General features: G+C 42.4%; 2 protein-coding genes across 4 annotated transcripts in view; one reads left to right on the plus strand and one right to left on the minus strand.

Annotated features, from left to right (window-relative positions):
* The window catches only part of LOC136431131 (uncharacterized), a 29055-nt gene extending 15358 nt beyond the window's left edge, over window positions 1–13697 (plus strand). Inside the window, exons 2-17 of one of the 3 annotated variants that reach the window (XM_066422385.1) lie at window positions 2136–2230; window positions 3825–4009; window positions 4649–4813; window positions 5060–5121; window positions 5671–5751; window positions 6370–6438; window positions 6559–6603; window positions 6968–7200; window positions 7727–7868; window positions 8671–8754; window positions 9070–9156; window positions 9292–9390; window positions 9695–9781; window positions 10209–10374; window positions 11286–11399; window positions 12315–13697. In XM_066422385.1, coding sequence (XP_066278482.1) covers window positions 2136–2230; window positions 3825–4009; window positions 4649–4813; window positions 5060–5121; window positions 5671–5751; window positions 6370–6438; window positions 6559–6603; window positions 6968–7200; window positions 7727–7868; window positions 8671–8754; window positions 9070–9156; window positions 9292–9390; window positions 9695–9781; window positions 10209–10374; window positions 11286–11399; window positions 12315–12400 — 1800 coding nt within the window. In that variant the 3' untranslated portion in view covers window positions 12401–13697. The remainder of the gene's footprint in view (window positions 1–2135; window positions 2231–3824; window positions 4010–4648; window positions 4814–5059; window positions 5122–5670; window positions 5752–6369; window positions 6439–6558; window positions 6604–6967; window positions 7201–7726; window positions 7869–8670; window positions 8755–9069; window positions 9157–9291; window positions 9391–9694; window positions 9782–10208; window positions 10375–11285; window positions 11400–12314) is intronic. The other 2 variants (XM_066422387.1, XM_066422388.1) reach the window with 2 other exon arrangements.
* Window positions 13698–14198: 501 nt separating this feature from the next.
* Window positions 14199–27171, minus strand: LOC136431132 (putative pre-mRNA-splicing factor ATP-dependent RNA helicase PRP1). The gene is made up of 12 exons (XM_066422389.1): window positions 27013–27171; window positions 25660–25894; window positions 24833–25023; window positions 22358–22548; window positions 21668–21855; window positions 20801–21055; window positions 20018–20276; window positions 19136–19327; window positions 17864–17986; window positions 16385–16575; window positions 15868–16037; window positions 14199–15389 (listed from the first exon to the last, which is right to left on the minus strand). Exons 1-12 carry the CDS (start codon window positions 27078–27080, stop codon window positions 15275–15277), a joined length of 2178 nt encoding a protein of 725 aa, XP_066278486.1. The 5' UTR covers window positions 27081–27171; the 3' UTR covers window positions 14199–15274.
* Window positions 27172–27225: the final 54 nt, after the last annotated feature.

The following is a 27225-nucleotide window of genomic DNA, read 5'->3' on the forward strand; positions in this document are numbered from 1 at the left end:
TTCCGTGTTAGACAGCAGACAAAGATGAAAATACGGTAGACTGGTTGGATGTACTGTAAACCGTTCAATTCTATTGCCTGTGTCTGAACAAATCTTTTCGATAAACTCAAATGTTTTGATCGTGAATAATCTGTAACGATATTTGCCCGTTGAAGCATTTCATCACTTTTTTGTTTTATCGGAAATCAATGCAGAGCACTCCAGCCACAAACGACTGTCAATTTGTTCTTTGTTTCCTTTTTACGGAGGAGCAGTAGAACAAAAAGCTCTGCGAACCACTATGTGTAGAAATTACTGTAGGAAAGACATAGATGATCGACAATGTCGTCTCGATGAATATGCATTTTCTACTCAAAACACTGTAAGTTTGGTTTGGGAATCATTTGTCTTACGACAGATTGGCAATAGATTGAGAGCATCACTGGGACAATCGTGGATGTGTCGTACATAATCCTGCTTAGTCTCTACCAGACTAACTACGCCAGGGTTTCACTGGTAGGCTCGGTTACGGGCAAAATGTGATCTTCACTGTGGACTGACTCTACTGGCTAATTATTCCTTTTTCTGCCGAATTCTACGATTCATACGCCCGTTAGAGGGCCTGGTGGAGGCTAAATCCTGCTGTCTTGTGCCGGAAAATGTCGTAGGTCATTGACCTTGTCAAGGGTCAGCTCTGTACACGTTCTAGCCTCGCTGAAATTCGTACGACAATAAATCTTACGACGAATGTGGCCATGGCTTTAAAGTGGACCTAAAATTTCATTTTTGTTGGTGTCATTTACGTAAAAATTTGTATTTTCTGGAAACACGTATCATATAATGCAGTCCGCTGTGTGCTTTTCGGTGGAACAAACCAGCAACGGATCGTGACGTCACAGACAGGACTTCTTGCCATACTAGGTAATGGGGGAGTGCTTTTCGTGACGTCACGACCAAATGCTAATTTGTTCCAGCAAAGAGAACACATGCAGTATACAATTGATTTAAAGATAACATAGATGTTTCCAGAGAAGACCAAATGTTTCGGTGAATGATAAAGAAAATTTCATTTCATCGGCACCTTTAGGCAGCTTGGCGGAAATGCGTCATTTGTAAGTTTCTACATAAATTTTTCACGAAAGCTGTTAGAAAACTGTAAGATAAATCATTATTCTAAACATATCCTAACGCATCATAACGCAGACAACCCCCTGTCTACATGAATGTATATTTCCCACTAGATCCCTAATAAGGAATATTGATGTCCAGATATGGTTACAAGATAATTCCATTTGGGGAAATCAGAACAAGTGTTGCTGTTTATCTACTACTCGATCTCCATATTTGGGAGCCATGGCAGCTGCAGCCAGATGTATAGAAAATGTCACTAGCGACCTGATTAAGTTTGGTGTACCACATTTCAATTTTGGAATGGTCCCAAATGACGTAACCGCATTCATATGAAAAAAAAATGTAATCATGTACAAGACAAGACCGGTAAATCTACCAGGCAACCTGTCATCTGTAAGCTGGCTGAAAAATCGCCTTTATTACAGTTTGCTGTGGAGAGCGCAGCGCTTTGGACCGTGGCCAACGAGGAATTGGTCAAGGAGTTCCATTAAGATCTTAAGAGTCGAGCTATCCACAACCCACTTTAAGTGATTGAGGCTTTATTTTGTGTTCAGATTTTGAGAGGGTAGAAGTGTGAGAATGACAATGGTCTTAAAATGTCCGGATCTTGACCTTGACTATCTTAAACAAACAAATAAACAAACAAAAAAACAACCTAAAATTGAAATATGATCCTCTTTGCAAATCATAGCTGACTAATGAAGGTTTCCTGTACAATATGAGCTTTGCCGTTTACAATGTACATTTTACAATATCTAGGAGAATACACGGAACGTGTATGCATGTCTGTGAGTGTATGTGTGTGTGTGTGTGTGTGTGTGTGTGTGTGTGTGTGTGTGTGTGTGTGTGTGTGAGTGAGTGTGTTTCTGCGATTTCCAATATACACAGTGAAGCGATGACTTACATCCTCATCACTGCTATTTTGGTTTGGCCTGTGGAGCTGGAATGGTCGCAAAGCAGTATGGGTAGGGGGCGAAGTCTGCCATCACTGATGTCCTTGTTGTTCTTGTGTCCTGTGTGTCCAGACGGCGACCAACAGGATCCACATCAAGGGTGGACGGGTGGTCAACGATGACCAGTCGGTGGAGGCGGACGTCTACATCGAGGAGGGCGTGGTCAAGTAAGTACTGAACAACACTTAAGTATGATTTTGGGATTCTTTTAATTTAATTTAATTCTATCCGCATATGTGTAAAGAGTATCAGGCAGAGAGCAATTGCTAATCTAAAGCTTTCTACTCAAAGCATACAAAAGAAAGACATAATAACATACATAAATACAAAATGGATAAAAGGAAAATATACAAGTTGGTATCTATCATTAAGTGAATCTGTCTGTATAATGGATGTAAGTGTGAACTATATCGAGCATGTTACAGTTTTGTAAGTGTGAGAGTGACGTGGAACCGCGTAACATTAGAGAACATGATGAACTGTCGCTAAGTAGTTGAAAGTCTTGTTGTTAATTAAGACTTTGGGATTAAAGAAGGACATTCTAATAAGAGGCCTAAAGAATTAAAAACGTAGCCCACCTCCATACAGTTCAGTGTCATAAAATGATAGCTTGATCTTCATTTTAGGCACGATGTTTGTAGGGACATTTCGTCTCTCACCAGATTCCAAACGATTGACACACGCCATCAAATGCAATACTAATACGGTACAAACGTATTGTGCTCCTATCATTGACGAAATAAAACCACTCATGCCGAATCAAATTCATAAACTTTCCCAGTGGAATTTGTGAACTTCGAATGAAGTGCCTCAGATGGAACACCCGGTGCAATTTGCACTGAGCCACCTCTGGGTGACTAAATTGATTTATGTCTAATGAAGACTGCTGGCGCATATCCGTCCCATATTTTAATAAGGATGACATCAGCGCAATTGCCCCCCCCCCCATTTGTTAAATCATGAAATAAAGAACTATTTAAGAAACGCGAAATGATATTGAACAGTCAGCCATTTTAAAAAGGACTGCCTATATCTATGCCCCTGAAAGAACAAGACTAAAGATTATTAATTTTTAGAATCTGTGGTATGTCCATTTACTTTTCAACCTTAGCGATCACTAAGATTTAAAATTTTAGCATTTTGTCACGGCTCATCTTTTTTTCTCTTAATGCGCTCGCATAAGTTTAGCGGTGTCCAAACTCCAGATGGATTCTTTATGGAATTAATAAAATATGGTTGAAATGACATTGATTGATCTCGCACAATGCTAATTGTTCGGTATTTGTTGATTGAAGGCGCCAGGGTCTGATCTATCCGCCTGGTATGACGTCACTGGTCTGACGTCATGGCATTGAAACATGCCACTACAGGTGTCTGCTGCAAATCCTTACCCACTGGATCATAAAATCACGTGAACAAATAACAGACCATACACGTTATGGTAGTCATTTCCAGAAATATGAATATTCACCCTCGTACGAAATTGACCAATCACTACTGGTTGTCATACTGTAAGGAAAAATTGTGTAAATTTGGTCTTATATTAGTCTCTACCAGACTGACCTCGCCGGCTATAGGGTAAATAATTGGCAGGCCACCATAGGTTTTCATTTGCAGGCGCAGTCAGACTGACTCTCCTGGCCAATTATTGAACATTTTTGGCGAATTCTACGATCCGTTCCCCCCTAGGAAGGCCTGGTGGAGGCTAGTCTTATATTATCACGTGGGGTACTGACTAAAACGCGATTTGTCAACGTTCAGGGGATTCGGGAAGGACATCCTAGTGCCCGGCGGCGCCAGAATCATCGACGCCCGAGGAAAGCTGGTCATCCCGGGCGGCATCGACCCCAACACGCACTTCGAGATAGAGAGCAATGGCGTCACCTCGGTGGACGACTTCTACAAGGGCACTAAAGCGGCACTGGTGGGCGGTACCACCCTCACAAGTAAGGGAGGGCCTGTATGCCCCTTTTACGTAGAGCGTAATCGGCCGTTTTAATTTTACGTAGAGCGTTGCCGACCACTCCATAATTAGCGTAGAGCGTAGGGAGGGCTTTCTGAATTTAGCGTAGAGCGTAGGGAGGCTTTCCGAATTTAGCGTATTACGTAGCCGGCCCTCCGAATTTAGCGTAGAGCGTTGTCGGGACCCCCCATGCAGGCCCTCGTAAGGGGGCGCTCTTGGTAAACATGTGTTAGTACCTCCGTGAAAACGGTGGTATTGTTTTCGGTCTATTTGTTTATTTGTCTTGGATTGTGTTCCAGTTTGTTTTCTGCTGGCCGAACACAAGTTTGTACCCGAGTTGCAACCAAATTTGGCAGGTTTACATGAAGTGAAGTTTAGCATATGGCCAAAAGGCATCAACCTGAGGATTTCATGTGCCCAAGAGTGGAGCACGTAATGTGTAAAATGGGCATTGTGTTATATATTGTCAAAACTTTCAATACTTATCAGAGGTAACGTGACGAGATCTCCAGTTTCTTGTTGTGCCTTTTGAGTTAATGTTTGACAGACATTAAACGAAACATTCAATACGTCTTCTCACTTTGTAAAAATGTCGAGACCTAAATTTTCCATCTATTCCCAGTCGACTGCGTGCTGCCTGAAAAGGGCGAAAGTCTCGCGGAATCTTACGAGAAGTGGAGACAGAAGGCTGATGGGAAGGTGGTGTCGGATTACAGCCTGCACGTGGCCGTCACGTGGTGGGGCGAGAAGGTCAAGGACGACATGGCCCTGCTGGCCAAAGAGAAAGGTCGGGTAGACCCTATACATTTTTCATAGCAAACTTATTGTTTTATTCAACCATACAAGCTGCCTTATGGTAGTTCACAACCACTTTCAATAAATATCATTCAACTTAACGAATTCTAGTTCATCTGTACCAAACAAGTATATGTGTTCGCTGTGCACAAGAGCACGATTCTCAGCAGTGCTTTAAAGAATATACCGAGTTATCACTCAGGCTTCTCACAGGTGACGTTGTCCTCTGTTACCTCAGGTGTGAACTCCTTCCTCGTGTTCCTGGCCCACAAAGACAAGTACCAACTGTCGGATAGTGAGGTAGGTTCCAAACTGTAGTTTAATGGTCATCTGTATTGGTATGAGATTAAGGACCTTTCTCATTTGTACTAAATATTCCCCTGTCCTTGGACGGATTTCCTCATCCTTTTGTCTAAGAGTGGTTTCCTCCCCGAAAGTGTGTCTCTGTCCTTGGTACTGAATGTGTTGTGTTGGGAAGGTGTTTTCTCTGTCCTTGTTACCAAATATGCTGCGTTGTGATGGTGTCGTCCCTGTCCTTGGTACTGAATGCGTGGTCTTGTGATGTTGATGTCTCTGTCCTTGGTACTGAACATGTTTCGATTTCGATGGTCCAGAATCTGTCTCTCTCTCAATTGTATTGAACAGATTTTCATCTCTCTCTCTCTGAAATGAAAAATGAATGATTGTGCTTGTAAATGTCATCCATTTTCCTGAGTACCACACTATTGCACCCTCTCTCTCTCTCTTGATACTGGAAAACGACTGGTCTCCATTTTCAATCCGTTTGACAGTCCAACTAGGTCCTAATCAAGGTGTAGATCATGGATGATTTTTTTTCTCTTTCATCAGCTGTACGAGTTCTTCACACACTGCCGAGAGCTGGGTGTTCTGGCCATGGTGCATGCCGAGAATGGAGACCTGGTGGCTGAGGTTAGGCATTTCCCAATTCACCACAGCACATTGGTAAAAACTGTACTAACCGTTCAAAAACACGTACGTTTCATTCGCATATGTCTTGATCGTTAACATGAAATAAAGTTTACGCTCATGTCCATAACACCTTGATCTACATGTCCACAACACTTTTATCTACATGTTCAAAACACCTTGATCTACATGTCCACAACACCTTGATCTACGTGCCCATAACACCTTGATCTACATGTCCACAACACCTTGATCTACGTGCCCATAACACCTTGATCTACGTGCCCATAACACCTTGATCTACATGTTCATAACATCTCTATCTACATGTCCATAACACCTTAATCTACATGTCCACAACATCTTGATCTATACATACCCATAACACCTTGATCTACATGTTCATAGCATCTTTATCTACATAACACCTTTATTTACATGTCGATAACACCTTTATATGTCTTACCTTGCTCATGTCCATAATACCTTTTATCTACATGTCCATAAAACCTTAATCTTCATGTCCACAACACCTTGCTCATGTCCATAACACCTTTATCTACATGTCCATAGCACCTTAAAGTTTATTTACATGTCCATAACACCTTTATCTATCACAAGATGACGAAGAAGATGCTTGGCATGGGGATCCGAGGCCCGGAGGGACATGTGCTCAGTAGACCCGAGGAGGTGAGTGTTATTCTACAAGTACAAGCTCCGTGTTCTATCCCTACTGCATCGGTATCTTTCCAATTCAAATAAGGGGCTATCTTCACAACTGCTTTTGTTTTCTCTTTCTCATTACCATAGCTTGAGTCTGAGGCTGCACAACGTGCCATTGCTATCGCCAACCGGGTAGGTAATTTCAATCTTTTGGGTAAAATACAACCATTGTCTCTTGATATTGTGTGGAATTCAAAACAATCTGATACAATCCGGTGCGCAGAAGTCCCTGTTTTGATACTTGATATCGCTGCCAGGCGTTGAAACGTTGATATCTGAATAACGGCTTTACTTTTGGGACTGCATCTGTAAGCAGCGACACTTATAGCTGCAGTGCAAACTGAACCAGTCAGAATTGCCCTGAGTAAGGTTTTATACAAGACAGAAACGTCGTTTTTGTGTAAAACACTAATTGGTTGTGTGCAAAGAGTCTATCTAGTGACTTACCGACCTAGTGAAACTAATTCACGGATTAAAGTATTTGTGTGGTCCGCAGGTTAATTGTCCAATCTACATCACCCGAGTCATGAGCACGAGTGCAGGTGACGTCATCGCGGCCGCCAGAAAACGCGGGAACGTGGTGTACGGGGAGCCGACGGCGGCCGGGCTTGGGACGGACGGGTCGCACTGCTGGGACAAGAACTGGAAAGTCGCGGCAGCTCACGTCACCGACCCGCCTCTCCGACCCGACCCCTCCACACCCGACCACCTCATGGACCTGCTCGCAAAGTGAGTCAGACGTCAAACATGATGAAGTTCGACCATGGTTTTTCCTACCATGACCATGTTTTTTCCTAGTATGACCATGGTTTTCTACAAGTACGTGTACAACCTTTTTTTTTTTTTTCAAGGACGGCCATGGTTTTGTAGGCATATGCATGGCCATGTTTTTTGCCAAGTACGACCATGGTTTTTCTAAGTACGGCCATGGTTTGTCAAAGTTCTATCATACTTTTTCTAAGTACGACCATTGTTTTTCTAAACTTGTACGATCATATTTTTCCAAGTACGACCATGGACTTTCCAGGGAAGATCTAGTAGAAAGCGCAGTATGATCAGCACATGGATGTTGAAGATAAAAACTCTAACAGAATTGATATGTAAGAAAATTTTGTCGTAATTGTGCTGTTTTGTGTCATATAGCATGGAGATGGCATTGCTTGAGATTTGGCATGTTTTGGTGCTCTGTAACGCTATATGTGTAGACTGCAGTTAAAGCATTCAAACTTTATCAAAAAACTATTCCTTTTTCTAGTGGTGACCTGCAAATAGTAGGGTCAGACAACCGCACCTTCACGACCAGCCAGAAGGCCATTGGGAAGGACGACTTCAGTAAGATCCCGTGCGGCGTGAACGGGGTGGAGGACAGGATGTCGGTCGTCTGGGAACGGGGTGTGGTCAGTATCTGTGCACAACAAGGTTTAAGTACTAAGCGGGTATCTCACCAAACTGCGCCAAATTGCACCAAACTGTGAAAAGCATTTGCAAAGTGGTGCAAACCGGTGCAATTGGCCACAATCTGTGTCAATCTGTCGCCTGACATTGCAATTTTTAAATTGAAAAAAAAAAATGCAATTGACAAAATGGCAGAAATGGGTGCAAAACGATGCAATCACTGCAAATGTCTTTTTTTTTATTAATCTTAATCATTGTACATTGGTTTTTAAGTCAGTGGCAACACTGTGATTTCCAACAAAGTTATCTCGTATCTGATTGGGAGCCGAAACTGAGAATGTAAAATTCCAGAGGTGGGTCATTTGTTTGTAGAAGTCAGGTATTTTATCGATGCGCCACATGTCGGTGTAACTGCAAGGGCAAATTGGCAAAAATGTGGGCAATTTACTAGCACAATATGGTGAGATACCCGCCTAATGCTAGGGTCCCATTTCCAAGCCGGGGCCCGGCCGGGCAGGTTGCCGGAACGAAAAGTACGACATAGAAGACAACAAAAGACATAAACGTAAAACTGGTTATTCATAAGCATGATCTGTGTATATTTCTTGATATGAATTTTTATTTTACGTTCCCGCAAACATTCCGACCGGGTCCCGGTATGGAAATGTGACCCTAGCATAAGTCTGCCTTTCTCACTGACCTTCATGTCTAAACACATGCGTAGGGTTTCTACCTTGTTAACGGACTGCCATATTATTTTGATGACAGCAGCACATTGATGACGTTATATGTCTACTTTGTCAGGTCTCTGGAAAGATGGACGAGAACCGGTTTGTGGCAGTCACCAGCACCAACGCTGCCAAGATATTCAACATGTATCCAAAGAAGGTAAATAGTCTTCTAGCACAGAGAGTTTATCTTTAGTTTATTATTGGCTGATTTTTTCATTTTTCCTGCTCCCTCTTTTCCATATCGTTTCATCTGTAATATAAGAACAATCTGTCCCTTTATCTTATGTTTCTTTTCGATTGTTTTTTCCCTTCAATTCGTCTTCCGTGTATCTAATGACGGGAGAATAAAGCGTTATGTATCCATGTAGTTGATACTAGTAATATTACAATGATATGGGTTTGTAAATGCTTCAGGTCATAGGTCATGCCTGGCCTGAAATCTACAATGTTTGTGTGCTGTCTTTTTCCACAGGGCAGAATCGCAGAGGGCTCCGACGCTGACGTCATCATTTGGGACCCAGAAGCGACCAGAACCATCTCGGTTAGAACACACCATCAGGTAGGGGGCGCTTTTGGTTCCAATCTGTTAGTTGATGTGTGTTCCAAAGAGTGTAACGTTACTAATGTTGCCCTATTGTATTCCGTAAGTGTTCCAAATGTCGTATCATGTTGCTGATGCTCATTTTCCTTGCAGGCCGTTGATTTCAACGTGTTTGAGGGTCTGACGTGCCATGGCGTACCACTCTATACTATCTGTCAAGGGAAAGTCGTCTGCGAAGACAGTGGTAGTGTGGTGAGCCTTCTAAATTATCCCAAACTGTCAACATAAAATTCCGTGATTCAGTTCTAATCGTAGTAGGTCAGAATTCCAATATATGATGATTCAAACAGACTTACAGAAAGATCAATTTTATTTTGTACAAGTGTTCAGCTACATAACCCAATTGCCGCAATGCATTGCAGTGGCATAATTTCAAACAAACACATGTAGATATTAACAAGTGAAAGATCTTATAATGTTTTCAGAAGAGTCATAAAAATAGTGACTTTCCTGCTGTTTGATAATAATGAGTGACCTGTCTGGATGTGCCTGTCAGGTACACGTGACACAGGGGGCAGGCAGCTGGGTGCCGCGAGATCGGCGATGTGATCACGTCTTTAAGCGCATCCACGCTCGCGAGAAGGTACAACACTTTATCATTACAGTCATTTCTTCACTCCTAGAGAGTAAAGAATTGTATTGGCTTGCCTGTGTTTGCGAAGAGAAGTTTCTGTACATTCTGCCAGAGGTCAATCATACGGAACCTCCTTGATACAATTATAATATCACCTAACCTGGGGAGTGCTACAATGCATGAGCTGAAGTTTGCACCTTTGCAGGCATGGCCTCTAACCAGCCAATCAAAGAATCGTCTACCTAAGCGTTTTCTTTAGGTAGTGCCTAATCTTTAATTGGCTGACAGCTGGTTGGAGACCACGCCCACAAAGGTAACACCCCAGTCAGGTTTAGCAGAGCCTCCCAAACTGACGGTAATTTTACTGTATATGCCTCGGGTAAGTCTCTGCATAGGAGAATGTACTAAACGGACCTGTTTGCATGTCGTGCTGCAGCTCCGTGTTCCGAAGCCCGTTGAGCGGGAGCCGTACGACGGGACGGTGGCGAAGGCCGAGCCCGAGGAGACCCTGAAGGTCGCCCAGCCCACCAAGCCGACCATGGAGGAGGTGACCACCAGCACAGGGGTGCGGGACCTGCACAAGTCTGGATTCACACTCGCAGGTACGCCAATGTTTTCAACAGTTATGATCTGGATAGGCCTTTCTGTTAATTCGGTTACTTTTGCGATGGTTCTATTTTGCGGTAGGAGGAAAAGGGATTGTTTTGAGGTGTTTTACATTTGCGGTTTAAGCAATGATGCAGTACAGAAGTAATATATTGGAAATGCATGTTCATTTTGCCATGAATTTGCGGCGGAGAATTCTAAAACCACTGCAAAAGTTTAAAGATTTACAATAAGTCAATTTCCAGGGTCAATACATTTTGTAAGATAGAAGCACTTGTTGGGCTGCAAGCTGTGTGTTACATGCCATATATATTTGACCACAGTTCTCCAAATGACACTGGACAGTAAATTCTGAAGGATCGTATGATTGTCTAGTTCTGTCATTTAAGGGAATATCCACATGCACAGAAAAATTCATTGTACCTGATCGGGATCCCTACCAGTAGAATCGCCGATTGTACTGGCACAGATCTCAAGTCACAATCCCTCAGAACCAGTGATTCTACCAGATTGTGCGAGGCCACACCAATTAAATTTTCTTGGTTCTCGGATTGATGAAGGAAATTATGTTATTTTGGGAAGGCAAAAGAAACAGCTATCTTGGAATCCATTTCAAATCAGGGAAAAACTATGTGGGCAAATCCAAGAGTGAAGAAATCAAACTGGTGTGGCCAAATGACATAACCTAAGAATAGTTAGTACAGAAGCTTCTATTTTATACTCCTCTGTCTTCTCTCAAACAGTCACCACTGTCCTCCTCTATACATGTTCCTCTATGATTCAATCACTGATGAGGCTGCAATTAGGGTTCCTCAGATACCCAGACTTCAAAGTAATGAAAACCTTGAATCCCCTGTCTTAGCCCCAGTCATCTAACCTGTAACACCATCCCCTTACATTTCACTAGAAGAAAATGGAGGAGCCAAACGTCACACTTCTTTCTCTGAGCACACTGATGTTGTATCCGATTATGTAGAACGCGGGATCAGAGATCTCCGCAAGTCTGGATTCAGCCTGTCAGGTAGCTATGTGTGTTCCCTCAGTCTCCAGTCATCAGTTTCTGTTGTCTCCATGAAAACTACATGCACATCAAGCGCCATTGCGATGAACCATTGTCCTTAGTTAACACCTGCTAGAAGCCCTATCTATAGTTACCAATTGAAAATAAATCATTTTTCACAGCCATATCGATTTCATGCTTCATGAAACATCCTTTGCAATTCGCAAACTGTAGTAAGTTGTTTTTAACACATCAGATTTGAGATATCTTACTTGAGAATGTTTACAGATGAAGTTGACCTAAGAAGTCATATCATCAATACATGTTGAAGGATCTATTACTCTGACATACACGTTAAAACCTCAACATGTATCAACAACAATGACTTTGACAACATTCTGTCATGTCCTAGCTTTGCCTTTGATTTTTTCTAAGAAAATCCTGTGTCTCTATCTTGCTTTGGTCACTGCTCCATGCTCAGTTGTAATACACTTCCACAGAATTTACACTACTCTACTCTATACTGTCGTTCAACACCATTTCTGCTCTAACAGCTAGCTTTAGTTTTAAAGACAAGCATTAACGTATCAATGAAAACCATCTTTATGAACAAAGGATTAAACTTTACTTAATCAACAGTGAAAGAGTTGAGACTTACATAAAAGAAATTTTCTGTGAACAAGGTTGATGGAAATTTGGGGCTCTTACAGTGATGGTTGTGTGAAGTTTAGTCCTTTATTCGTACATGACATTGTTTACAGACACTCATGAACTTTCATGCTCAGAAAACGCTTTTCTACACACCAAAAATAGTTACTCAACAACTAGATAAAATTGTGAAAGTCAGACGTTTCAGACAGCATGAGTGACTGTTTTTGGCGTATCTTATCACCTGGATGTCTAACCTTCATCAACAATCCTTGTTTTCTGCCTCAGGTGAACAGGTGGACGACAACGTGCCACGTCGAACCGGGCAGCGCATCACCAAACCGCCAGGGGGCAGTTCCAGTATCATCTTCTAAACTGTCAAGGTGTCAAGCTACTAACAGTCAACGGAGTTCAAAAAAGGAGTTCCCCCTTACCGTTATCTTGGTGCAAATGGTATAGTCTGCACTCCATTCGAAACATGCCACTTTGTTGCGGTAATGGAAAATTTCTCACGTTTAAGAAGAATGATAAGCGTATTACTTACTGTACTTCAGTACATACTACCTTCTTGATAAAAAATAAAGAATAAAAGAACAATAGGAAACAAACAAGGGCAGCATTCTTAATCAAATTTGATGACAATTTACCATCTTGCACATTTTTCATGTACAACTTGATAATACACTTCTAAACGTACTTCCATATGGGCTGAAATGCTAGCACCTGTCTGTATTTGCATGGTGCCTAATGTTACCAGTCATGTACTGTGCCACTAACAAAGCAGACTATAGGCTGATGTAACCAACGATGTAATGTTAGTGATATTGTTAGCCAATAGGATGTTTTCTTGTATACAAGGACATGCATAGCAAAGGAAGTCATGTGTGGGCAGCTTATATAAAAGTAGGGGCCTGTCATTAATACCCATGGAGAGGGGCCAAAGAAAAATACTTTCATAATTTCATAATGCCAAAACTGTCACAAGTTGATTTCCTTCAAAAGAAGGACAGTAGAATCTAATTTTTCTGGACATGTCTAATTTTGGTCATATTGGAAGCCTACTTTATACTAATTCAAAAGAAACAAAGTTCCTTTCTTCCAAGAAAGCCTGGACTCCCCTTCTGTAATCAATGGTTGATCCCCATGTATTTGCCTTACATTTTTCACCTGCCCCTTTCATGGGTTTAATGACATGTCCCTGAAAACGAGTGTCAGTATTGGTAAGATGGTGCCATTATTTTCTTTACTGAACATTGTACCAGGCGTACACTGCCATAATTCTGTTAAACCAAAGTTTTTATAATTTATGTCGATCCATATATCATAATAATCCAATGAAGATATTGACTGTCTTCCTCTCAACCAATCAGAGTGCAATGCCAGATGTTTAACACATTTTGATTGGTCGTCTGTTGCCTTGTGATGCCAAATCTGTCTGCTGATTGGTCGAAGTACTAAAGTGTAGGACACAGTGTAGGAGCCTGTTGTCTTGTTGCTAAGTGAGCTTTTACAGTATGTCCAAGTTTTGGGAGAGAAGGCAGACTAATATACAGTTAAATGCATGTTACTGTTGGTTTGCAACAGGTGAAGGTGTAGAGACAATTTAACGTGAAGATAGAGCTACTGTGATGCGCTTGGTCGACGTATTAAAGCCAGCTAATTATACGCTAACTACTGTGTGTTTGTGTTTCCTTCAATATGTAGTATAATGGGCAAAAGAAAACAGATTTCAGAAGCACTGAAGATACAAGTGCCGAATAACGTTGGTAGTACAGATTCAGAAGATTTTGGTCTTATCATCAAGATTTCTTATTGTTGCATATATTAGCCTATGATTTTGTTCACTTCTTCCTAAGTCCCATTCTGCCCTTTATCTGCAAGCTCTTACAAACTAAGAGCAAAGTTGAACTGAAATGTTCAACACAAAAATTGAACGTACCCAAATTTCTAACTATCAAACTCCAGTCTTTGTCAAGGGATGAGCAATCCACCTTTTCTGCAGTGTCACGGTATGCATATAAGCGTGTGAGCAGACTTGACAAAAACTGGAGTAAAGAATTTGGGTAAGTCCTAATTTTCGTGTTGGAAATAAAAGTTTAACTTTGCTTACGACTGATTTCTACCAACACAGCTAGACTTTCTTAAGCCTAGATAACAATCACAAGATGACAGTAACAGTTTGTATGCTTTATTCTCTCTTTTTTTGCAAGAAAACCTTCTGCATCTACATTGTATTTAGATGACATAATTTACAGTGGGCCGTCATTAAAATGGTAGAGAGTTGTTTGAAGATATCTTATGAAAAACACTGGCTGGAGAAAAGATGTACATGTATGTCGTGTCATATTTCATATATAATAGAAAATAGTTAAACACAACTTTTCTCAATTGTTCTACATTTGTTTGCTTGCTTACCACAGCAAGTTGACAAAATCTCTCAATTTCCCGTACCAAAATTTCATCCCCGTGACTTCATTCTTACCATATTTACACACTTTGCTCTGTCAAAAGCAGGAGGAGAGAAATTCCGCATCACGAGTTTGTTTCACACTACGCCGTGAAACTTCTACCTTTTTCGATATCCCTTCTTACTCGAGACAACTTGTCGCATATTCAATTTGCACAAATCTGCTGAACTTGTACTGTAATATTCCTAGGTCAAAGACTCAAACAGATCTTTAAAGTCTACATCGTCTGACTCAAGTCAAAACACAGATTATATGACTACTCAAAGCAGATATTGGGCATACATTATGCAGCTGAAGTGTAGCACCAGCAGGTTTTGAACAAAGGATGGATTTTGTGAACACTGGATGGATTTTGTTATGCTACAAACTGTGCTAATACCAACCTCTCCGCCAATGACCATTCTACACGTGTGGATCTACAACTATCCCAGTCTGTATGGGTCAAGTTTTTCTCAAGGCTTTCAGCTCTTCATCATATATACAAACAACATGGGTGATGAACTGGGTCCACTTGAGCCTCATGGTACACAATAGAAATCTGCTGGATGCGAGCTGGGAGGTCGAATGGGAAACACAAGGACTAGACTCCCACAAAAATCTTGATTTACATGAAAACCATAATTTCAAGCTTCTTTTGTAAACCCTAACAGGGTGCCTACCCACTGCATTGACTACAGGCAACACAATGGACTAATAATTCACTACTGTTCTGAAGTACTGTACAAAGTCTGTACAGTTGAAAGTGTTGATGGCGTATGCTATGAAAGAGGGGACCTGTGTCTAGAAGGCGTTCTCGTAGGCCTGTACTTTGGCGATGATTCTCTCCAGCTGACGTCTGGCCTCGCACATGGGGAAGTTCTGCATGTCGTAGTACTGGGGCGCGATCTTTATCAACCTGCAATGCGAGGAAACACAGGCGTAAATTCACATACTCAATGTTGCTTTGTCACCTCTTTTTTAATAGTACTTCCCACACGACCTCTGTTTATCTCTTCTACATGTACATTTGGGTTAATAAGAAAAGGATTCAAATAAACTGATAAAGTATTGAAAATATTGTGGACAAAATGCTTCAAAAGGTATTGATACGTGTACCTAGTATAATCATGTACTGAGGAGAGTGTGAGTAGTATTTCATTAGAATAATAGTACTAACCAATCAAAATACATTTGGATCAGGGTATACAAATGTACGTTTATGACAAAAGTAGCACATTTTACGATAGGAAAGGAAGCATTGTACGACATTAGTATCCACTTTCCAATATTTCTTTTCAATCTACAGCATACAGATTGGTCGCAACTTTTTGTTTGTTCGTGAAAATGGACAAAAATTGGTTTCATGCACTAAGGGCAGTGTGAATAGTACTGACCACTCTGGCTTGATGTCGGTGACTGTCCTGATGTAGTTCTTGGTGGTCAGCACGAACTCGTTGTACAGCACCCATTCCGGCTTGTGGTCCAGACAGGTGGACGGGTGCAGCTGCACCACCTGGTTGTCCTTGACCGTCAGGTAGTGACCTGTTCTCTCCAGGTGGGCAATCTGGACAAAAACAAAAGGTTTTTATGTCTCAACATAGTGTAAATATTGAAATTTTTGCTATGATATACTGTTTGCACATAGGGCAGCAAGGTTCCTTGCTGTTTCAGTAGCAAGTTATATTTCTTACAGGGAGGGGTTACTAGCCCTTCCACTTTAAAGTGCACAAGGAACCTCCTCAAACAAGGGACCCCCCTTTTACGTCCTTTCCGAAAGATGGGTGCAGCCTCAACCTCAAGCGGTCTCCCAGTTGCCAACTAATTGGAACCAGGAGCTCAACTGTGAGGCTGCTAACAGTTGAGCTACAGGGACATCACTCTTCAAAAATGTAGCAGGGATGAAAAACTGACCTGCATGAAGAATCCGGACACCAGGGCCTTGCGAATGTTGATGTAATAGTCGCGGGACGTGAACTCGGTGCTGGTGCGCCGCAGGTTGAAGCGTTCCATGATGCGGACGAGCTGCTGGCGCACGTTGTCCGCCGACTTCAGCGAGCGGAAGTTGATGAAGTTGTCGTAGCACCACTGGGTGTCCTCGTGGTCTGTGGGCGGATAAGGGACGGGAACAAGTCAAGAAACGAGTCCCACCAAAAGTTCTCTTTGTTTTAAACTTCTCCCTGGCACTTAACCCCAAAACAAATATCAAAGATGAAGCCAAGGGCTTCCTTAGCAGGCACACTTTTCAAGGGCATAACCTGAAACCAACTGGAAGGTTGTTTCAAAAGCATTTCCTTGTGACTTACCATAACTCCCCTTTCCTGTACTATACTGGTGTCTTACAATGACAAATTTGGAGATTTTGTTTGTTTTGCATAACCCATAAACTACCTTTAGGGATAATACACCTATTTTGTAGAGTAAATACAACATGGAAGACCGGACTGTAAGGTATGAATGATACAGGATGTCCCTTACTGAAGCTAGGTACTTATTAGTCTACTGAGGAAATTTGTGTTAAGTGCTTTTGTCTAGACCCAGAACCTTTACATTCTAAGTCAACAACCCTAACCACAACTTGGCACAAGACCAACTTCCCACCTTTAACTAACTAGAAGTGTTTGTTTTTTTGTACCCTCAGTGCAACAGGCTTGGCCCAAAGGTAAGGCTGGCCAGGTATTTTTACAGCTGGAGGTAAAGTCTGCTGTTGGCACCTGCTTGAAACTGGCAGCCATGGTAGATACAGCTGCAGTCTTGATTTGATGCCTCATAAATGTCTTGTGTATCTCTGTCTAAGGTACCTACATGTTGAATACCATGGAAATCCTTCCTTTGTCTAGCTAGTTATCCTCTCTGAAAGATTTCAACTACAATGCCCCTGCAGTAGCAGAACAAGCTGCTAGAGAGCCCAAATCTATACCACTTTTTCCTGGCTGCTGACATCAAAAGCTGTCTGCCACCCAAAAATCAAAGATAGACGAAAGTTCTGCTGCTGCGCCAAGGGAAGCTGGCAGCACGCCCAAAATCAACCTTGACCTTTGCCTTCCCAAGCCCTACTCACATACCAAATCCAAATATCATAACATTAAAAATTAATGCAGAGGTTCTTGAGTTATGCTGACCACAAATGTGGAAACACAGATAGACAGACACACAATCTGACACCCAAAACGATACATCCATTTTCTATTTCAAGGAGGTAACAACATCATCACTGAACATTTTGATGTAAATCATACTAAATGCAAACATGCAGGGTTCTGTTTTTGTCCTTGCCCTGACAATAACAAAATACAATTTTTCTGTGGCTGCACAGATTCTGAACACTCTATGATGTATCTTTACCAACGACACAGTTAACAGTACAGAAAAAGGTAAGAGAAAATAACTGACTCTGCTTGAAGGCGTGGTAGACGTTGAGCAGCGTCAGGTGGTCTCCGTCGATGTGAGCGAAGCGCATCTTAGCCTCGTCCGCAGCTTTCTTCGCCTCGTTGGGTCGCACAAAACACTGTGGGACTAAAACGTGTTGGTACGGGGCCAACATTTGCCCGCCAGATTAGTACCGACCTCACTCAACTGGAGGGAGAGAGTATGGAGGGGGTATGGGGAGGGGGTTGTGTGGGGGAGGGGGGTGGTATAACAGAAGTTGGGAACATAGACAGAAATGTATCTTTTATGATTGAAAGCACATAGAATCTTTTTCTAAGTCCACAAAGGATTAGAGCTTTTCTTACTGGCACGTAATCCCAAATCTTCATTTGAAATGACTTTACTTGTTTGATGCCGGCCTTTAAATAACTACCAAATCTTATCAAATGACTATTAAGAGAATGTTACCAAAAACTCAACTTGTTAGATATGTGTCCATAAAAAATTCAGATTTTTTCACTGCTTCCTTTTTTAATGTCATTTCAGAATAAAAAGCTATTCTGTTCAGTGCTTTCTCACACAAGTTATGATATCTTTTATGATAATTCACAAAGAAGTTCTTTTTTATCGGGGATGGCAATGGGTAGGTAAGAAGGAGACAAACACAAACAGTAGTAAAGTATGCAAAATATGATATCATTAAGTTTGTAAACTTTCATGTCTGGTCAAATAGTGGGAAATGTGCAAAAATAACAAAAATACAGTTTCTTCTACATGTACTGCAAATACTCAGATATTGTTCTCTCAAAAATCTTATACATGTACAAAAAAAAATATTTGGAAAAACAATGTCACAACCATACAAAGTTTGTGATCAGCAAGTTTGTTGATTGTAAGAGAATAGCTATCCCCTGCCCCCCTCCCCCCAGCGTCAGTTCAAGCCCCCTCAATAGGAATCATTTCTAGCCAGACCCAGAAAAGATTTTCCTTTGGAGAGAACCTAAACTGACAAGACTGCACCAAAGAAGCTGCCTGTTTAAAATGCTGGAGGCATTTCAACTAATGTGCAAATTTATCATTTTCAAAAGTTGTTAAGGACATGGAATTTGAGTATCATTAGTATATTACTATTCATTATATAACAAGGTCTCTTTGTTTACTACTAGTATGCCTGTAAAATTTTAAAAGAAGTAAAATTCAAATATTTTTGGGAAAGCCTTTCTGCAGTGCTCATTATCGTTTCGACAAAAACAAGAGGCCATCTTGGTGCGGTCGTGACTCGCGTGTTCACAGTACCTGATAGCATGGCAGTGACGGAGAGGATTTCGTTGGAACAGTTGTGGTCGCAGGAGGCGATGACCATCTTGGCGAGCTGTGGGTCCAGCGGGAATTCCGCCATCATGGAGCCCAGTTCCGTCAGCTCTCCGTCGTCGTCCAATGCAGCGAGATAGTTGAGAAGTTCCAGTGCTCTCATCAGGGTCTCAGGGGCTAGTAGCAACAAATACAAAACACAGTTATAAATACTACTGCAAATCTGTGGGGGATCCGATCAGCAGGAGGGCTGGGACCAAGGGTGATGTGGAATACACTGTTTCATTCTTTTTGTCATATCCAGCCGAGAAAATACACATTTCAAAGCAAAATGCGCCAGAAGTTTAGAAAATTTGGTGTCTTCAATCAAGCTGCATTAATTCCAGTTTCTGAATCCAGTGAAATTTTCAACAACGATCAATCAATTGATCAATAAAAATGATTCATTAATTAAACAAGAAATATTCATCCAGAGAATGAATTGCATCCTGTTGCGCAAAGCACTATAGCATTAAAATAGCCAATTTAAAATTCTTATCTCTTCATTAAACAATACATGAAGATTTTCTGGAATACTGGAGAGGCTCACCAGGGGCATCCATGAAGTCAAAGTGCATGAGATCAATCACTACACTTCTAAGACACACCACATTTGTATGGCTGTTCTGGTAGATCTACATCAATAACAGAACTACAGACTGTTCTGCAGTACTGTGGACGCTCACCAGGAGGATCCATGAAGTCAAAGTGCTGCAGCACGAGATCAATCACTACATTTCTAAGAGACACCGCACTTGTATGGCTGTTTAGGTAGATCTACATTAATGACACAACTACAAACTGTTCTGCAGTACTGTGGAGGCTCACCAGGGGGATCCATGAAGTCAAAGTGCACGAGATCGTCGATGCCCAGCTTCTTGAGCTGTAGCACGACCGAGCCGAGGTTGGACCTGAGGATCTCGGGGTACGTCTGGTCCTGCATCTCCTGTTTGTACGCCTTCTCCGTGTAGAGTCGGAAACACTTCCCCGGCCGCGTACGACCGGCGCGCCCGGCACGCTGAGCTGCACTAGCCTTACTGATGGCCGTCACCAGCAGCGATTCTACTCGGATCCTCGGGTTGTATACCTGCAACAGAACAAGCGAGTCAAGTTCATCCCTAGAGTCTTTTTAACCACAATAAGTGCAATTATTAGTATGGGTGTCGCCAGCCTTAAATTTTTGTCTGTCCCACTCAATATTTTGATACTTTTTGGGGGGCAACGCCAAAGGCACGTAATTGTGGCGAAAATGTAACACTATTTTCATGTCATGAACTTAAGGTTTTTGTCTTCAACAGGGAAAGACAGGGTTACATTTCTGTCTGTCCCAACATGTAAACTTCCATCCCAGAATGGAGGGATGGGTCCTAGAGACAGCCCTCAATTAAAAGTGAAGTACTGTAAATACAATTAAGTTTGCGGTAGTTTAATGTTCGTGGTAACATCTTCACCATGAACTTAAAACCACTAGGAAAATGCTTGTTTTGGCTCCGCCCCCCTACCACCTTGTTTCAATCACGGACTTAAAACTATTGAACACAATTTGGGTGTCTCCCTACAGCGAAATTGATGCATTTACAGTACTAAGCGCAAGGGAGTCACTGGTCTTACCTTCTGTTTGGCGAACCCTGGGTCGATCACGAACACCACCCCGTCGATGGTCAGCGACGTCTCCGCGATGTTGGTGGAGACGACCACCTTGCGCCCAATGGCGCCGTTGGGTTTGTTGGGAGGGGCAGACTCAAAGATCCGCTGCTGCATGTTGGGCGGGAGGGTGGAGTACAGGGGGATGACCTTCATCTCCCCGACCTCCGGACCCAGGTTGTCAACTTCCCGCTTCATCCGCTTGCACGCCTCTTCAATTTCCTGTCAGAAAAACACCCCATCTTAAAATGTTGCAACCTTGTCTTGGCTTAGTCTTTAATTGAATCATCTTAAAATTGTCTTCACCTCATTAGCATGTCAATGTCTTGTTTTGAAGCCTGGTAACTCCAGTTTCTCCTATATTTACTGAGGAAAGACAACGGATGCTATCTGAAACGTCCAACCATTTAGTCTAGTACAGACTAAGACATGGTACTACAGTACGCACACAACAATATTTTCCAGTTTTAAAAAAATTAAACATCCAGTTCAAATTATTCAGAAAAAAGTATAGCAGCTCAATGTTCAAGGAAAGTTCAATCTCCATTTATTGTTGGCTTTTTTTAAGGCATATTATCTAAATAAAAACGCTTTTATTTTTTTCTTAGAATCAAGCTAAGGGTCACGTAACTCCTTGACTCTGAGTAATGGTACATTTCATTTAAAATAATTACTGGTATAACCTAAGAACAGATTACTATAGCTAGTAACACTGGAACACTAATGGTGAATCCATGCACCTACAGACCAGGGTCAGAGTATGCAAGATCCAAACCAATCATGACTGTCATCTATCAGCTCCGCAATGAACTGCAGGGATGTAGCTTTACTGACCTCTTGCCCTGTGAGGAAGAGTAGTATGTCTCCTTCCGTCTCCTCACACATGTGGATCTGTATAACTGTTCGTATGGCTGCCTCCAGATAGTCTCTCTCCGGCTCAGGGGTGTAGAAAATCTCCACGGGATGCGTACGGCCGGGTACGCTCATGAGCGGAGCATTGTCGAAATAACCCTGGAACTTGCCTGGAGAGAGGATCAACATCATCAGTTCTACATACAAGTCAAGTCACAATTTTGTGGGTCATGTCCTATTAAGCTTTAGCACTCTGAACCTGTTTGGTAACCAATTCCCTACTGGTTACAGAGTTAGGCAGCAGAGAGAAGGTTAAAGAAATTATTAGATTTTGGAGCGCCTGGCGACTTTCCTTGGTACTGCAGCAGGACTTCTGTTTTTTATATCTTGTGTTCAAGTAATGGTCATTTTGTGAGGTAGATGGGTCTTGTGCTCAGGAATAAATGACAAAAAGTCTAGGCCATCTAGCAGCATTCTTTGGAACTGCAGGGGGCATTTCAGTAGCAGATTTTGAAACAGGAGAAGTCGAGAAGGTATGTCAGCGTATTGGCATCTTATTCATGCAAATTAGGACTTGATTTGCATTATGAACATGGAAATTATGATAAATGACAAGAACACATACTCATTATATATATGTAAATTGGTTCTCGAGGAACATAAATGTCATACCTGCATCTAAAGTAGCACTCATGACAACAATCTTCAGGTCTCCTCTCTGTCTTACCACCTCCTTCAGCAGACCCATCAGGATGTCTGTGGCCAGTGTACGTTCGTGAGCCTCGTCAAGTAGGATCACGCCGTACCGCTCCAACAGCGGGTCTGCCATGGCTTCACGCAGCAGCATACCGTCTGTCATGTACCTGTGCAGGAGTGGTAGAAATGTGGTCATGAAACCCCTCAAGCCTACTGTCAATGGAGGTATCAATGGTAAATTTCACCTTTTGCAGAGGTTTTAGTTTGCAGTAGGAGGGGAAAGGGGGTTTAAATAGCTGAAACAAAAATGTAGAAATACATTGGAAATGCATATTTGTGGTGTCACAGTGGAGAGATCATTCTTAATCATTGTGAACCTATACAACCATAAATATGTATTGTTTATAACAGGTAGGGCAGCTTAAAGGCGCTCAATTTAAGGACTATGTTTTAAGTCCATTTCTGGTCATATCTTGCTATAATCTTACGTCGGGTAACTTTAAGGTATAATACTTGCCAAGTGCCTCCTTACATAAAACTTTGGCATGTTCAGAGATAACAACCTAAAGGTTCTGGGCTTGCATCCCTAGCAGGCTCAAGTGTTGTGCCTTTAGCACTTTACACCTATTTTCTCACACGACTCAAAAATGAGTACCTAACTTAGGTTGGGGACGTCATCGCAGATTGGACGTAAAACCAGAGGTCCTGTGTTTGAGGAAAGCCACACCTCAAACATGTTTAACTTTAAGAACTATGCACACTTATCGAAGTGAGAAGGGGTCCATCTCGGTGTAAGTGGATCAAAGGTTACAGTCCTCTATTAGTATCATGATGTATAGAATAGATAATCTCCAAGCAGATCCACGCCGGGCGCGAAAATCGTAGTATGCTAGCCAGAGAGGGTCCAGTCATCCAGAGAAGGTTCAGCAGCCCGGCAGGGATCTGCCCTTAGTCGGACCTGAACAAGGTTATTAAACTAATCTCCCCGCAGTCAAACTGTGCTTAGAAAGAAGGTGCGAATTGTGCCGGCGTTCGAAGCCCGGCGCCCGTCATGGGTCAGCTGCGCGCCGTCTCACAGTTACCCGGCAGGTTTGAATTCCAGATAACAATGGAAGCAAGCAAGCGCTGGTGGACGGAAAGAGTCCGCCGTAATTTCCGTGCTATCTGGGAGTTTGAAATTATGGAGACTCAACTTGATGCCATTCTAGCATGTCTGGAGAGTAAAGATGAATTTGTTGGGATTGCGACGGGCAAGGGGAAATCCCTGTGCTACCAAATTGCATTCCGCAGTGTCTGCCGTGAAACAAAACTTGTTTCGATCGTCTCACCGTTACGAGCGCTAATCAGCGACCAAGTAAGGACGTTGTAGAGACTTCTCGATCCACCGGACGACGCCATGGCTTCTGCCATAACTCAAGACATGACAAACGACAAGACTCGGGTTTTACTGAACTAAATATAGACGCGAGAATCTGACTCTCAAAAAGATACAAAGACACTGAAAGATGGCGGTGTTTCGGCGTGGTTTTGCACCGCATCCAAGCGTGAAAGAATGGCCAAAAACAGATTCCAAGTTGTGGTTACAAAAAAGACGCACCAAGCATTCACATAAATAAAACGACATTTTAATCAATTATGGTTTAACATTAAGCTAGAAACTAATGGTGCAAATTTGTCTAACGGAAAAGTCTGTATGTCGATACCTTTGCTTTGATGCGTTGTGATGCGGTGTGTTCCCGCACTATTGTATCTGAGGGGAAACACTCCTGCTGTGAAATGGCGCGGCCGGCCGGGTTCGTCCCAGATTCGGGGTTGTAAAACGATAATCCCTGCCAATTTTCATGTTGGAGTTAAGCAGGCACGAGGAGGAGTAGAGGCACCTTCCTCAAAAGGTTGCCCCTCCTCGTGCCGGTTAATAACCTTGTTCAGGTCCGACTAAGGGCAGATCCCTGCCGGGCTGCTGAACCTTCTCTGGATGACTGGACCCTCTCTGGCTAGCATACTACGATTTTCGCGCCCGGCGTGGATCTGCTTGGAGATTATAGAATAGACACTAGTTACTGTAATTCACTTTAAGTTCACGGTTGCAAAATTTCACGGTGTAAGAAAAATGGACAATTTCACTAAACTTTAACTTCACGGCGGCAGCAAGTGATTAACAGAAAGTATGTGTGGAGGAATCATAAATAGGTTTTTCACGGTGATGATAAGTTCAGGGTCCAGAGGTGACAGTGAAAACAGTGAACCTAAAGTTACAGTGAAAGGAACAATAATTACAGTACCCTTGTCACCTTTTCTACTGTCTGTAGCCTTGCAATTAGCCCACGGGCATGAATTTGCAAATAAAAGTTATCAATTATGCAGCTTGTACCTACATGTACTGTACTATGTTCTGCCTAAAGGCAGTTTTTTAAATATGCAGAAAAAATTAATAAAGCAAAGAAAACTTACTTGAGGATGGTCTTTGCGCTGGAGCAGTCCTCGAACCTGATGGAGTAACCAACCTCCTGTCCGATGATCACGTCCATTTCATCCGCCACACGCTGCGCCACGGACATGGCCGCCACTCGGCGCGGCTGGGTACAGGATACGCCTCGCTTTGGGTTGTACGCCCGGACGTATTCCAGACACCACTGAGGAACCTACAGATGTGAAAGATACAACAGAACATGGTGAGTGAATCTACTTAATCAGTTAATGCCAATGTACATTGATTACAAACTAGTGCCATCTCACAACACACCATACCATATAACTTAGCATATAGCATTTCTAAAATGCTTCCAGAATACAGAAAAGAAGAAAATATATAAATTGGGAGATGAGTACGTACACAATTCTAGTTACTTGAGTGATACATAATTGTCAATACTGTTCTATAACTTTTACAGTCGAAAACAGAAATTCAAGATCTCATACTTCTGGAAATTTCTTGACACTAAATGACAGTATACAAAATATACATCAAAACAACCATGTTCATTTCACACATTACATACTCCACTCTTGGGCACATGCCATCCTAGGGTTCCTTACTTACTGTAAATGCACTCAAGTTTGCGTTGTTGTTATTTCGCGCTAAGACGAAAATGGAGTGTTCGCGGTGGTGTAAAGTTTGCGGCAGCGCTATAGTCACATACTGCTACAGCATCAGACAAAAATGTTTGCGGTGGTTTTAAGTTTGCGGTGAAATGGTCGCTGCGAAAACCGCAAACATAAAACCACCGCGAACATTTCTGCATTTACAGTATATCATGAGTCCTGCTGGTAAAACTGACCTGTGTGGTTTTGCCCGACCCCGTCTCCCCCACCAACACGATGATCTGCTGTCCCCGCATCATCTCCATGAACTTCTCCCTGTACTCCATCACGGGCAGCAGCATGCGCTTCTTCAGGATGTCGTGGAAGCGCGCCGTGTACGGCATGCCCGTGAACGGGTTGATGGTGGGGACGGTGTTGGGTTTGGGCATGCTGATGACGGAGTTGGAATTTTTGCTTCCACCTGAACTGTTACTGTTGGGAGAGAAAGGCAAGCTTGTTGAAATGCATGAGGTGAGTAGTACAGTTTCCTGGTTCCCGGGAAGCGAACCCGGTCCGCCCGCTTACAAACCCAAACGCACTTACCACAAGGCTAGAAGTAAAAGGTCTTGACGAGTTTAATAGACTTGTCAGTAAGTGGCACTTGAACGGTTCAACCGTACAAGTCAACTTTTAAGTTTTAACAGCTACATTGTCATGTACAATAGGCATCTGTTCGATTTGAAGTGAGGTCGACAATAAGCTAGCTGAAACTGATGCGCAACACAGAAGAAAAGTAGATCTGCAGAAAAGAACTTTGTAACAGATCTGAGATAGTAAAAGAATCCAACAGCACACGTGATGAGATTGAGAAGATCTAGAGTAAGACTAAGAATAAGATCTAGACTAGAGTAAGAGGTGACCCGGTGTGCTTGGCTAAAATAAGCTAGCCGTAGCGAAGATGCATTGCAGTACCACTAGCTTGAAAAAGCATCATGCTGCACCTCAGCTGACAAATTGTATACCTTTGTTACCTTACAGTGATTGCCAGTGAATAAACTGCGCCACCTTATAACTTTGAACAAGGTGGTTCAGGAGCTTTTACTAAGTTTAGCCTCTTTGACTTGATGATGAAGTACAGACTGTTGTTTCACTGACTTTAGGCGGTTTCTACAGATTGATGTGCTTGTGGTAAAAGGATGTTCTGGCGTGAGGCCAACCTGGGATCCATCTGCTTCCAATAAAGTTGACTTTTATCAAACCTAGGAGGTCAAGTTTATGGCGCTTTTTGCTGTGTTGGTATATGATATATTCGATAAGTCATAAACGATAAAGGTCTATCTGGGTAGCCATGACCATGCGCCCCCCTTTCTGTAACCTACAGACCCATTCCTGACTAACGGAAGAGTCCTGCTGCGTCAGACTGTGCATGTTAACCTTCCCAACCCCTGAAGGTCAGGTATTTTACAACTGCGGCGTCAGAGAAGACTTCAGCCGCGCGCCTGCATGCACGATCCAAATTTTTTATCGTCACGAAAGCCTTCCGAATTTCCAACTAACGGAGCTCTTTTTCCACACTGTCAACTCAGTAACAACCGTTTCCACCGACTCACCTGTATCCTGTGTCTCTATACCTTTTACCGTGGGAGTCTCCCACGTCTAGTCGGTGTCTTTTCGACATTTTGTGGCAATTTTTAGCGGACTGCGAGACGACAAAATGAAAGAAGATGGCGCCGACCCGGCAAATTTTCTACCCCAATCATGGACGGTACCTAAATACCACAATCCTTCCCGCTGTACTAGAAGTAGGTAAGTGCGTAGAGCAT

This window comes from Branchiostoma lanceolatum, chromosome 3 (genome assembly GCF_035083965.1).
Source record: "Branchiostoma lanceolatum isolate klBraLanc5 chromosome 3, klBraLanc5.hap2, whole genome shotgun sequence".
NCBI lineage: Eukaryota > Metazoa > Chordata > Leptocardii > Amphioxiformes > Branchiostomatidae > Branchiostoma > Branchiostoma lanceolatum.